Source organism: Polyergus mexicanus, unplaced genomic scaffold (assembly GCF_030449975.1).
Source record: "Polyergus mexicanus isolate NDT 795.1 unplaced genomic scaffold, iyPolMexi1.0 SCAF_2, whole genome shotgun sequence".
NCBI lineage: Eukaryota > Metazoa > Arthropoda > Insecta > Hymenoptera > Formicidae > Polyergus > Polyergus mexicanus.
The window spans coordinates 1,600,655-1,614,418 of record NW_027223322.1 but is presented as its reverse complement, the minus strand read 5'-3'; the positions used below and the strand labels follow the sequence as shown (position 1 = coordinate 1,614,418).

Here is a 13,764-nt window from a genome sequence, read left to right as displayed (position 1 = left end):
GTGTTTCAGGATATCAATGGAGACATCGGGGGTGCCTATGCCCGCGTATCACTTCATCCCGCCGGACCACATTGTGAAATCGCCGATCCACTAAACGTGGTGCGTTGCCGTGGTCGTTATCGCCGTCGAAAGGACGCGGAGCATCGCGATGCGCGCGAAGCTGTCAGTGGCGTATACGGGGCTGGGCCACGCACTGTGTTCAACCAGCTTGCAAATCGATACACTTGCAAAAAAGAAAAAAAGAAACAAGACACACGACAGTGAGAAAGGGAAAGAGAGGGGAAGAGAAAGGAAGACACAATACGTAGCACACACTCGCATGACACTTAAAAAGAAGTCTATTTGTGCGCGCTTCAAGACGTGTACGTTAAAATTCAACAAGACACACCAAACACACCCACACACACACATTCACGTATCCTAAAGAAATTACATGGAAACATGTACATGGAAAGATGAAGAAGATACGCACCCGCGTACACAGACACACCCGAGTGTACAAAACTGTACAAAAAAAAGTTATTTAAACAAAAGAAGAAGAAAAAAAAAATAATGATGCACGCGCCGCAGCCGCAAAAGCTGCCGCCGATTGGTAAAGGGAACAAGCCAAAGATAAATACGTTAGTTTTCATTTTTATATTTAAAAAAGACGTAAAAAAAAGAGACGAGATACGCGAGACAGGGAGAGATAAAAAATACGCGCAAAGAGAATTTTATTATTATTATTATAAATTATTACTATTGCGCGATGACGCGCGCGACTAAATAATATTAGGCCGATTGTTAGAGTTTTTTCTAAAAAGAAAAGCAAACAAAAATGCGAATTATATACGCGTCTCGACGTATTTCGCGACCGGTTCGCGAGCTTAGTTGCTTCATTCCGGACTGATTGCAAACGGAAGTGCGATGCGTAATATCACGGGGACTAACTTGCGGTTCAAAGAATCCACAGCAAGTATTTTCACGCTGAAATTCTGTACTCCTTGATGAAAAAATGTAGTTTTGCATACGAAATGATGCATATAAAGAGGGTACGTAAATTAACATGTGCATTCTGTTTCGCGTATACGTAATGCGTTCAATATGCGAAACACGATGCATATTATTCCCCCTTTCATATAAGAATCTTAACATCTTCGTTTGTATTTATAACCATATTCAAGGATCGACGATACCTACGTAGATATACCCTCTGAAGATGAATTAATGACGGAAGAAGGAGACATCTAAGAGAGCGTAGATATCGTTGATATTCGACTTGAATTTTTCTGAAAAAAAAAAAAACGAATATAATTCAGCCGTGCATGTGCAGTGCACTTTTGTCCCATAGAATCACATCTGAGACGGGAACGCGTTGTGTTTCCGTTCTTCAGACTCTTCCATTTGAGATAATTATTTCCTGGAAATATCCTCGGTCTCTTTTGCGGTTTAGGACATTTTGAGGATACAAAACTGAATCTCACGATTATAATAGCGCAGTCAGAGGAACGCAATGAGTATCTTCAATCGCGTGCTTTCACCTGCAAATCCTTTTTGGAATCCATGTGTGACATCGAACCTCGATCTTGCACGTCGTCGATTCGCATTTCGTATCATCGATTCCTGTTTTACACGGACTCCCATATCCCATCCATGACCAATCTCGAGGCTATAGACAGATAACAATACCTACTCGTCGTCGCAATGTAGTCCAGAAATAACCGAGATCGCGATCACTCTCGCGGAGCGTCGAGGGTCGGAAAGTAACGATTATAATTCGCGCGCGGAAATTTCACGGTAGTTGCGTAGCTTTTGCATGCGAATCTTGGATTCCAAAACAATTGTCGGTATAATACTCCTTTTCTTTTCTTTTTTTTTAAGAAAGAAAAACAAAAAAAAAAGAAACGACCGCGAACGTGTCCCCGCATCAACGATCGCTTGGCGTTTCCCTTAAGGAAAATCTCGGAAACGCGAAGGGACGAGCGGATGCGCGCGTTCCCTAGCGCGTCCTCGATCCCGTCCTCGACAAGCATTTTCGACCATCCCGTCTTCGACGCGGTCGTTCTCGAGTACAAACGTCGCGAATTGAATACGGAAAAGGCCGACGTGAACGTCGCGGACGGTGTCGGGGGCGCGCTTCTGTTAAAAGAATAAATGAAATTATTACATGGAATATATAAATAATGATATATATTATATATATACACACATAATATATATTTATTATACGATAAAATAGCTAGAAGAGAGAAAGAGAGAGAGAGAGAGAGAGAGAAATAGCGACGAAAAGATGCGATCTCAAGCCCAAACTCGATCAAGAGGCATATCCTTCCCTTTCTTCATCATCATTATCCATTTCAGCTCCCCCCATCTTACGATCTTATCCTCCTCTCTGATTTTAGCCCCCTTCCCTATCCTTCAACGCTTGTAATTTGGTTTATGAATCGTAAGAGTCGCCCCGATATAACGGCAGACAAAATTCTTTTATCATTTTTAGTAGATATGTGCGTTTTTTTTTGTATGTACGTTTTTTTAAATTTTATTACTTATATCGTTATCGATTTTTCTTGTTTTAGTGTTATTTATATTAATCGTGTTACAATCGTTGATATTTAATAAAATTATTACTTCGTCTGTGTGTGTGAAAAGAGAAATGCGCGCACGCGGCATCGTGCAACGTCTTCTTTTTATTATTATTTTATTCTAGATATGTAGATGAATATTTGTTCATGTGTACACACACTAGTCTGTACATAATTGCGAAATGATTATATCTTGGGACTGCGTTGGATATTTTTTTTCTATTGCGTCCAAGTATCGGTTCGATTCTCTTTTATCGAGGAATAAATTGGATCGAGAGATTGTTATTAAAAATCGGGCCGAGAATCGCCGAGATATATATAATGGAATTTCAAAACTAGTTGTACAGCTACTACAATATATATATTTCGGCACTTCTCACACATCCTCATCTCTTTAATATTTCTCTTACGTATCTATATATGTATATGTGCAAAATTGGCAATGGCGCGGACAATTATAATCTCACGGCGTATCCGGCGCCGGCAACTTCCACTATGTGCCAAACATAAATTGAAATGGGTATAAAACAAAAGGGAGAAGAGAAAATACGTTTGTTAGTCTGTGCTTCCGGTGTCAGCTCAATTAACGATCATTACACGGTCTTCGCGCGTATGTATGACTTTTATATCTCTCTTCCCTAATTCGTATATAAAATCGCGTAAGAATCGCTTTTACTTTTAATATGTAAATTGATTCTTCCCAAAAAAAGAAAAGAAAAAGAACATTGTTACATCAGTGCTAATTTTATATTTGTACGAGTTAGGAATATCGTGTGGAGTCGTTTTTTCCCTCGATATTTTTATTTTTTTTTTATCTTTATCGAAAATATTTTTCGCGATCTTTCTGCCTCTTTTTTCGCGACGCGTGTTGTAAATATGATTTTTCACCCTGTACATACTTCTTACGTATTCGGAACATCTCGTTATTCATGGGACTAAATTTTTAATTGGAAATAATTGTAATATCGGCATCTATGATTTTTCATGTTATATCTATATTACATCGATATCTTTTACGTCATCTTTTTCAAATTGCAATACGCGCTTTATATCACACTTTGTTTTCCGAACGAATGAGTCACGAACGACTTCCCCTGCAAAAAAAAAAAAAAAAAAAAAAAAAAATACGAGCAAGTTTGCTAAAGATACAGTTGAGTTGTTTAAAGTGGGACTCAATAATAATTTAGAAAATTCATCTTCCTTAGGAAAAATTTAATCGGAAACAATCATTTATATCGCAATTTTTGAAAAATCTATCCAATTAGTAAATCTCTACAATGAAACGCTAAAACGTTTCCTTTTACTCTAGAAATTTGATTAGTTAAATCTCTTGTAATAAAAAAAAAAAATATATATATATATATATTTTTTATTAAGTTGACGTTAAAAGATATAAACCTCCTACCACATTTTACAAGTTTGCGTTTGTTTGTCTCATGAAAAAGGGAAAGAAATTATTCTCTATGAATCCAATTGTGCTTATTTTTGGATCGATGCATCGAGTTCTTTAGCACATCGATTAATCACATCGCGAGAGTCTGTTGGTGACTCATTTAAATTAGGCTCGAGAGGTTTAGCTCGGTGTTATTTATAATTATTTATACATATATACACGTATTGCTATTGCGTGTGGAAAATCGTTTATTATATATTTTGGAAAAAAGAAACGGAAGTATTTCTCTCTTTTCTCATCGTGACGACAAGGCACTCCTCTCACCCTCATCTCCTCCTCTTCACCCTCGTTAACGCCCTTGCATCCTCATTCTCCACCGGTATAGGTAGACGATGACGGCGTATCGTAGTAATTATATTAAGGGAAAAAAAGGCAAAAAAAATATACGACACGAGCAACGGTATCGTTCGAACGACAAGTTGTCTCTGACTAAAAAAAAAGTCGATGAAAAAAAAAATGATGAAAATAACAATTAGTGAGAGACGCTGTATGATTGTGTATATCAACAATAAATAATTGCTGTGATTAGAATCGATTATTAGTAAGTAGTTAAGGATCAATTTTTAAGGCACTTCGCGGAGAGAAAGAGAGAGAGAGAGAGGAGTACTTATATATTATTGAAAAATATATGATAGAGGTAAGAAGAGGAAGAAAGAGCGCATGTGGATGTATTCTACGAATGTTTGCGAACGCGAGATGAAGAGAGAGGAGAGACGGGACAAAAATCGGGAAGATTCAGGACCCACCTTTCATTAGGCAACTGAAATATGTATGTACGTATGTATGTATGTATGTATGTGCGCGCGTGCGTATAATCCTCCCGAACTGGCGTTACGTCATTCGAATTCGATCGCCGCAGGAGCGCCGAGATTTTAGAAAAACAAAGGAGATCGGTCTGATATTATATTTAAATCGAAAAAACGTTATATGGGAAAAGCGGGAGAGAGAATTGCTGCGCGCATTTATGTACGTAAGGGTAAATCGTGATCTTCCCACTCGAGAACCGTGTCTTTAGATGAATTCTTTCAGTACCGAATTTGAGGAGAGAAAGTTCAATCTATTCTTGTTTTATTCGATTTTAATTATCAAACTTTTTTCAAGAATCTCGACATTTTAATACGTGTATATAACTAAATATTTTTTTTTTTTTTTTATGTCAACGAACATTACATGGGTATTGAAAGGATTCGCAGAATCGTGCGAAAATATCGTATGTCGTTTTAAATCGTGCAGATAAGAAACTTTCGTACTCTGCGACCTTCTCAAATCCGTCGAGAGGGAAGAGACATATACGTCATTTAAAAAGCTACATGCTTAATTTTCTGCGGGCTTTAAATGTATTTTTAAAACAACGCGATATATGCTTCTTTTTCCATTCTTGAATAATAATTCCGGAATTTATATATTACATATACATATACTTAAAGAACGTACAGTTCGGAGAAATAAGATGAAGAAGCATTAATTTAATAATTTTTTTTATTACCAGTTTCTTGTTTCGTTCAGTGACGTCGGTATTTTTTCCTGAAAGATAATTTCGTAGAGAGTTCTAAATTCATTCGCTTGAAAAGTCCACCTGTGCGTGATGCGAAATTCTACAACGTTCGTATCCAAAACGCGTTGGAATAATTTAAAGCTTTTGAATTGTACTTGTATTTTTGTATACATTGGAAAATTTATTTATTTATTTATTTATTTAGGGAATTTATTTTAATGATTTAAAGGCGTAAGAATTAAATAAGTCGAGAGCAATAAGTAATTAGTAATATTCCTTTTGTAAGGAAAACATGTAAAAAATGTACGATATGGTGAAAGAAATTAACAAACTGTTTTGAATACGGACGTAATTATTTTTTTGTTAATTTTAATAATACGAGTTACATTAATGACAAGTAAATGGGAGTGAAAGATGAAAATTCTCCAATACTTTGGAAATTCTGTGGAACTGAGAACTGTTTCGGAAAATTACAACTGCAAGAGAACATTTATATCCCGTTGATTAGAAAAAAGAATTATTGCCTCTTTAATTGAAAATCCCATTCACTTTTCAAACTGGCTCGCTAAGCCCGATTATACGTGATAATTGAATAATACTGAGAGATGCTTAATTAATGGAAAATCGTTTGAGAATTAAAGAATAAGTGACAGGATGTCGTAGGATTAATTTGAAATTAGTCAAAGTGAAATTTTAAATTATTTCAGAACTCTATAGCAAGATAGGATTCGCTTCGCCTTATTTTGCAAAAATTTAATTCCGCTTGATATGTCGACAGCGTCGTATCAGAAGCTCGAATTATCACAAGTTTTACAATTCTCTGTGACAAACTTTTACGGAGTTTGATTGAATTAAGCGATTGATAGAGCGGCGGGACGCTAAAGAATGGAAAGGAACGTAAGAAGGAATGTACGATAGGCGATCAGAATCGAGGTAATCCTGTTGTTTTCGAAAGAAAAGCCGATGCAGTTTATCTGCCATTTATCTAAGGATGTCGCATCGACGTATTCCAGAAGCATATCCAATGACACATATGACTCTAGAATAATTGATATCTCTCTTTTTTTTTACTCCGATAAGCTAGCCTATATTTATCCGGCATTCGATCGGAAATCGATTGATTGTATATCTCGGGCACTTGGATCTTATCTCGGATTCTCTGTAGCTTCTAGTGACCGTTAAGATATCGTCTAATCACGTATGTCGTAAGTCGTGTTTTGAAAAAAATAACAAAAAAAAAACTATATCGAGAAGAAGGAAAGAACGCAAGTGTTCACGCAGGAGCGTATAATATAAGAAGGAGATCTACGAGGATTAGGGAGATACGTTTAGATTATATCCCTCAAGATCTGTCGCACCAACAAGTAGTTAGGCACGTAATAAGCAGTTAACGATAATCCGCTTTCTATATTGTGTATAGATAGGGGCGTGTTTCGGATGAGAAACGAGGAACATCCAAGAGACGTTAGCTAGTCAGAGCTAATGTTGCACGCTGTTGGCTGTAAAGTCAAGTTGTATCTAAAAAGAACGTTTGCGTGTTTAAACGCTGTACAGTTAGACCTAACTTTGGAGCAACTGACGCTGACCAATTATACTTCAACGAAGACGCGGTTATTCTCGCTCGCGTTGGCGAAGGAGAAAGGAAAACAAATGAAATAACGCGGTCGTTGAAAAGTTTCGAGAGTACGTACATTTCCCTTTCCCCTAATTAAGATACGAAAGGCGATCGCGAAGAGAGCGGAGCGTTCGCTTGTACTAGACACGCGCGCGTATTAAAGAAGAGCAAGGGAAAAAAAGCAAAGCGGACGAACGTCAGCATCAATTGCGATTATATATCGTTGTGGCGTAGAGCAATCTGTTAGTGCAGGGGCCTTATCCTTATCGCGTGGGTCCTCCTACCGAGGATTGTCGCGAATCGCGAACGGGAGCCGTTTATCTCGTATGTCGAGCCGAGATTAATAATAAATCAGATTACACGGCGAGTCGGATACAAGTACAAACGGAATGGAATGTATCTGCTCTTAGATTTCTTTCTTTTTCTTGTCAAAATGTATACCGCGCATTGTATACCTCGACCTTCGGCGGAAGACGGCTTTACGAAAACGAGAAAAGTTACAAGAATCATCGAGATGGAACGCGACACGAGTCTCTCTCCAATCTCCAGGAAAGCGGAGATCTCCGCTCCATCTCCGTTTACAGCGTCCGCGGCAATTCCGGCTAGGGACCTAACTTTTACCGTAACGCAAGGCAATCAGCTAAGAAATAAACTTAGTTTTTATAGGATATTGAATCTCGCGTTCCACCTTGGCGGGACGTGGATAATTAAAGGGCCGAAGAGAGAGGCCTCTCTTCCCCCGCAAAAGGAAAAATTTCGCGCGATCGGACGTAATCGTTCGCCGCGTGACCAGAGGGGTGAGTCGGACGACAGACAGAGAGATTACTCTGATGAGCTACTGCAGCTTCTTCGAAATCGCATCGTTATCACACTGTGTATATGTTAATGTAGTATAGTATACAACCGGAGAGAGACAAACAATTATGCTGGTGTAACAATCGGCATGGAATGGAAAATGCAAAAGAATTATACGTATATATCCGTAGAATGATATTTTATCCCGATGATAACTGCTGAGGAACGTGCGAACGATCTCAAAAATTTTACGGACTTTTAAACAAGCTTGATTGCTGTTCGCTGTTTAACGATAAAATTAGAATTGCCAATTTGTAATAGAGTAATCGAAATGTAATTGGATAACTTTCATGTGAGAAAATTGATCGTTTCCTCGATCTTGGACAACGGTCTGTCGTCTAATCGCGACTCTGATATCGCGCTCCCCTTCTTCCCCTCAACCCTTTTTTCTCGCGTAAATCAGGGCGAAACTAAAAATCGAGCGCGCGTAGGTAGTCAACGTAATAAGGAGAAAAACTGTCGACCTTGAGACCGGAAAGGTCATCATCGATCATTTAATACGGTTCAGGTGCGAAAATGAAAATCGATTGTAAAAACTTATCGCGCTTCGAGCGGCTCAATTTTGTGCCAAGCTAACGTAAATTGCGAGCGGTATAATGCGTGTGTGCCAAATAACCAAATTATATTATATAATCACTGCTTATATCTAATAAATCCCTTCTCCCTCTTTCCTTCTAACGATTCTCCGAATGTCGACGAGAATATCGAAATACGCTCGTTTGCTTTTATCGATGCACCTGATGATTACGTTTCACATTAATTGTGCAATTTGCGTTAACTTTAGATTTGCGCAAAACTAAATACGAGAAATGAATTTTGCTGTCTTAAAAAAAATATAAACAGCAGTAGGAATTTTGTTATAGAAGACAGTCGGTAAAATAATAATTTTAGACAATCACGAAATATTAATATCGCTGGTATTTTTATTATTTAAAATATTTTCCTTTTATCTTGTGATGATATATATATATATATATATAGTCTTTTTATTCTTCAAATTCACAATATGACTAGGCATTCCTAGCGTGAAATTTAAATATCGCTTAATAAATTGCACACTGACTATTCTTTTATTCTTCTAATTTATTATCTATTTTTAAATATTATTTTTAAAAAAATATTTATGTGTCAAAACGCGTAATTAATTATTTCTCATTTATTTGCATCTAGAAAATATTTTTTTTTTTTTTTTTTTTTTTCCTTTGCGCATTGCTGAAAAAGATAGAAATCTCGTCGAAACGAAATGTGAAAAAGGGGGATAAGTAAATTGCGTTCTCTCATGGCAGCTCGGAATAATATGTATAAATTAAAAATTGCATTCACTTGTCGTAGATGCGGCAAGAGAAATTGAAATTGTAGAAAGAAATATTGCAACTTTGCATGGAAAGTTTTCAGTTCTTGCACTTAATGCGCGATCAATACAATTGAAAAGAATGACTCGCGTTATCTCACAATCTTCTTCGAAGATTAAAGCGGGGTCATTTCGCTCTCCTCTCATTAGTGTAATTGCTTCCTATCGTGATCTTCAACTTCTTTTTTTTTCTCTTTGACAATTAGTAGATTAAACTTGCGACAATCTGTTGTGCAATCTGCAATAGATTGTTATCAAGATGGAAGATCTGATCCCGAAGGTGTAATCTTACAACTTGTGAAGGTGTTCCTTTTTATGAAAATAAATCATATCAATTATCGAAAGAACGAGAACAATAAATTAGATGTACCCTTCTTTGATGAGAAAAGTGTTCGTCGTGAAATATCGTATTTTCGTAGAATAATATCGCGATTTGATTATAGAGAAAATTTCAAACTATACCTCTTCGTTCGTATACTGAAATGTTATACAAGAAGTAAGGACGCGTGCCAATTTTAACGATAGTTTCTATTGCGACTTTACGTGTGCGAAGAGAAGAATTCGCTCACGTGGATTTTCTCTATTAGGGAAACGCGACGACACCCAATATATATTGCAGATTGTGTGTTGCGACTCGATCCATCGTCGAAGTCTCTACATTATTTGTACGTTTTGCGTTGGTCTTCCGGTAATCTTTCCATTCGTCGTCGAGAAGAAAAGATACGTAACGAGAAAAGGGTAATTCGCATAAGGTTTGAACGAACTCTTCGTTCTCCTTTCCCCTTCTCTCCCCCCCCACCCCCTCCAAGCGCTCAGTCGCATCTTCTCGACCCCTCTTTATCCTCCCATCCCTCTCTATCTTGAAGAACCTGTATTTCCTTTATCTTCCTCGGCCAGGATCGACTTATGTTAAAAAGCCTTTACGAAAAACAGGGTCATAAATACTTATGTATAATACGAGTATTTTAAATTTTTAACGCAAAAGTAAAAAGTAAAATCTGAGGTGTACTAATGTGCGTTGTAACGGAGAGAGAGAGAGAGAAAGAGAAAAGAAAAAAGAATAAAATTTTTTACAAGAGAATAATAATGTGAGGTGTAAAAAAAAAACATGTCGCGTATATGATTTGCGACTGCGTCTTTTAATGCGTATCGTCGCCCTTTGTAACGTGTCGTTCTCGGAGACACGTGTTTTTATACGCGCATAGAGAGTGCGAGATGTGATCTCACAGTCGAGTTCCGCGAACCTCTTGATCCTTTCAACATTCGTACAGATATTATTACAATTATTATTATTATTTTTTTTTTTTTTTACCATCGTTGATATATTCATAAATAGATCTTTAAATTCTATATACTTTCGAGATCTGATCGACAATACATATTAACGGCGAACGGATTACGGTTATTCGATAAGTAACATGTTTGAAAGGATTGTGCAGAAAGGGGCACGCCGCACTCGATCGCGACACAAATGGGTCGGTCGTCACAAAGTCTAATAAATAATTAAATCACGAGGCGAATCGCGGAGAGAGGAGATAATTGAAAGTACCGATCGCGAAGATTACACCGAGTCGAGACCGAGAGATCGTTACACGCGAGAGATGTAACACTTTTCTTCGCGATCGGTCGCCCTCGCGCGCAGCGCAAAGTACATTTATTCCAGGGTAAAGTTTTGTAAGATCGTCTGATATGCGATATTTTATGTAAAAAAAAAAAAAAAAAAGTAAAGCTATACACTTAATAATGTGAGATACACAACAATACACACAGGATACACGACAAGCGTGACGTATGAGAGAGAAAGAGAATGAGAGAGAACGAGAGAGCGCTGACGAATGAATGTGAGAAGAGGCGATACTTTCGTGATGATCGTACCAGGATATGAGAAGGAGAGACGAAATAAAACACCTGCTGTAGGCTGACGATACCTACATACGTATTACGTATACGTGTATATATATATATATATATATATATATATATATATATATATATATACATACTTACATACGACATAAGATTATCGTAAGTATACAAGAGATACTTATATACTTTATATAGTCGCATCCGTCGTTACATTATACGTATACAACGGGCTTGCGAGCGTTTGACAGGTGATTTGTCTCGGCTAACGTGTCAAGGATCGCATGAATGAGAAAGTAAAAGAGAGGGAAGAGAGAGAGAGAGAGAGAGAGAAAGAGAATGCGCGAGAGAAAAGGAAGCTGTATAATCGGCATTTACATATTTTTAATTCGTTCGTTTGCGAAATTGTCGTGTCATTTAAATAATACCGACATCGCTTTACAGGATCGTGAAAACCGTCGGTTTGTAGGGCGAGAGTTGATAATGGGTCCATAGTGTTCATATCGCACGTTTAACGATAACTGTGGCTGTTTATTAGTTTCGTCATCTCGTATTCTATCGCAGAAGGAGAGAATTAAGAGCGATCATATATGTGGCAATAGAGCCTTGCCTCGCTCGATCTGATTGTAACACAATGTCGGTAAACGCTTTCTTATAACTCTTTCCCTGTCTATATTTTACAAGTATAAGCTAGAAAGGACCATACGCGTGGATAAGGGTCACTTAATTAAGAACACGACATGGCGATCGCCACTGTCGCGACTGGTCCTCGAAATACGACACGTTTATACGGATAGATTACTGTCAAGCTTTCTTACAAGCTTTCTTGTACTATGTAACTAAGAAGGACCATGCACATCCGGCAGCCACATTTAACGCTAATCGTGTATCGTACCGGGGAGATTCGGATCAACAGACGCGAACAGATTCGGTGATGAATACGTATAGATCCTTCCCCCCTCCCGCCTTTCCTCCTCTTCAACCCTTGTCAATCTACATATCAGAATTTAGTTTCACCACTCGGAAAACCAATCCTTCTGAGATCCCCCAGCGAAGGGATCGAAAGACTTAGATCGAATGCGAGAAAAAAGGATCTATTTTATCCCTAAAATATAGCCAAGGATTTAAGGAGCTAGCTTTTGAATCCTTTCGCCCTTTCCTACCCTCCGACCTTACTCTCGTCATTCTTACAATCCGGAACTAATTCTTCTCTCCCCCTTCCCCCTCATCCGTCTTCTCATCTTTTCTTCCGACGTATCCTAGGTTTAGAAGAATATATTTGTATATCGTCAGTTATCACACGCTCTCTATTAACACACACTCTAATATACTCACTATTTACAATCTATAAATCTAATAATGATTCTTATTATTATTATTAAAAAATACTGCTATTTCATATCACACACACACACACACACACACACACACTTTTACGGCTTATTATTATTACATACTTCCGCATCGTTGTTGCATCATTGTCACTTTCGGCGCTCGGTTACCACGCACTGAGAGAAAAGATTTTTAATTACGCTGAAGTTGCCTTAATCAATTAAGATGACTTAAATAATTTCCCGCAATTAGTTCGAATGTGAGAGCAATTCTGCTGTAGAGGAGTGACAATCGTGCTCGTTATTAATGTCGATTGTTCTCGTAAGTGCAAAATATTTAATATATAAACTATTAGCTGTGCCAAGTAGTGTTTTTTTGTAAAAAAAAAATATATATATATAACGAAAAAGAAATAAAGATTATTGCTGCAAAAAAAAAAAGACATGAAAGTATATAATCCATCTTTCGATAAATTCACCCGTTGGAGCGATGTCGCATCGTTGCAAAGAGTCACGCGGAAATCACGCAAGATATCGCGATTAATCCGTAGAAGAATAACGATTTTTGCCTTAATAATGCGCGCGCAATTTTCTTTTCAACCGCAGTTTAATCTACAAACGCGTGAAATTTTGCAATTTTCTCTCAGTGAGAAGTACGCTCTTTTGCGTAGAGATACTGTAGATTTTGAAGGATACAGGCGCCACACAGGTGTAGGAAATCATGCAAAATGTATATGATAATATGCGAGCAATGGACGAATCATCGTCGTCTCATCGTCGTTGTTTATTCATTATGATGATTAATTTCATTATTCCCATTTCTCTATCGTCCACCGTCGTATTATATATGTGTTGAACGTCTCGTTGAAGTATATTTCTCGTCCCTATTATATATAAATTTATGTTACATAACGACGGCCGTGTGATTTCTATGTAAGATTATATGTATATACATATATCTTTCATCATCGCTTTTTACTTATTTATTTTAGCATGTACGAATGATGATATTTGTCCTCTTGTATCGATTTCTTACACATAAATATTAAATATGATTTATTTGCTCATCAGAACACGAGATGTATAATTAACATCTATAATCTAAGGTGTTTGAAAAAAAGAGTATAAAGATGCACAAAGTATAATTATGAATTTTATAAGGATGACGCTTTATATAAATAAAGCTAACGAGGGACCATCAAACTTAATATATCCATGTACAAAAATAGTGCATGCGCAT

The 13,764-nt window shown here is 37.3% G+C and overlaps 1 protein-coding gene across 1 annotated transcript in view; it reads left to right on the top strand.

Moving 5' to 3' along the window:
• Mub (poly(rC)-binding protein mub) overlaps positions 1-4,497 on the top strand; it is a 70,336-nt gene extending 65,839 nt beyond the window's left edge. Inside the window, exon 8 of the mRNA XM_070313944.1 lies at positions 10-4,497. Within this exon, the coding sequence (XP_070170045.1) occupies positions 10-94 (85 nt within the window). The 3' untranslated portion in view covers positions 95-4,497. The remainder of the gene's footprint in view (positions 1-9) is intronic.
• The last annotated feature ends 9,267 nt before the right edge of the window (positions 4,498-13,764 follow it).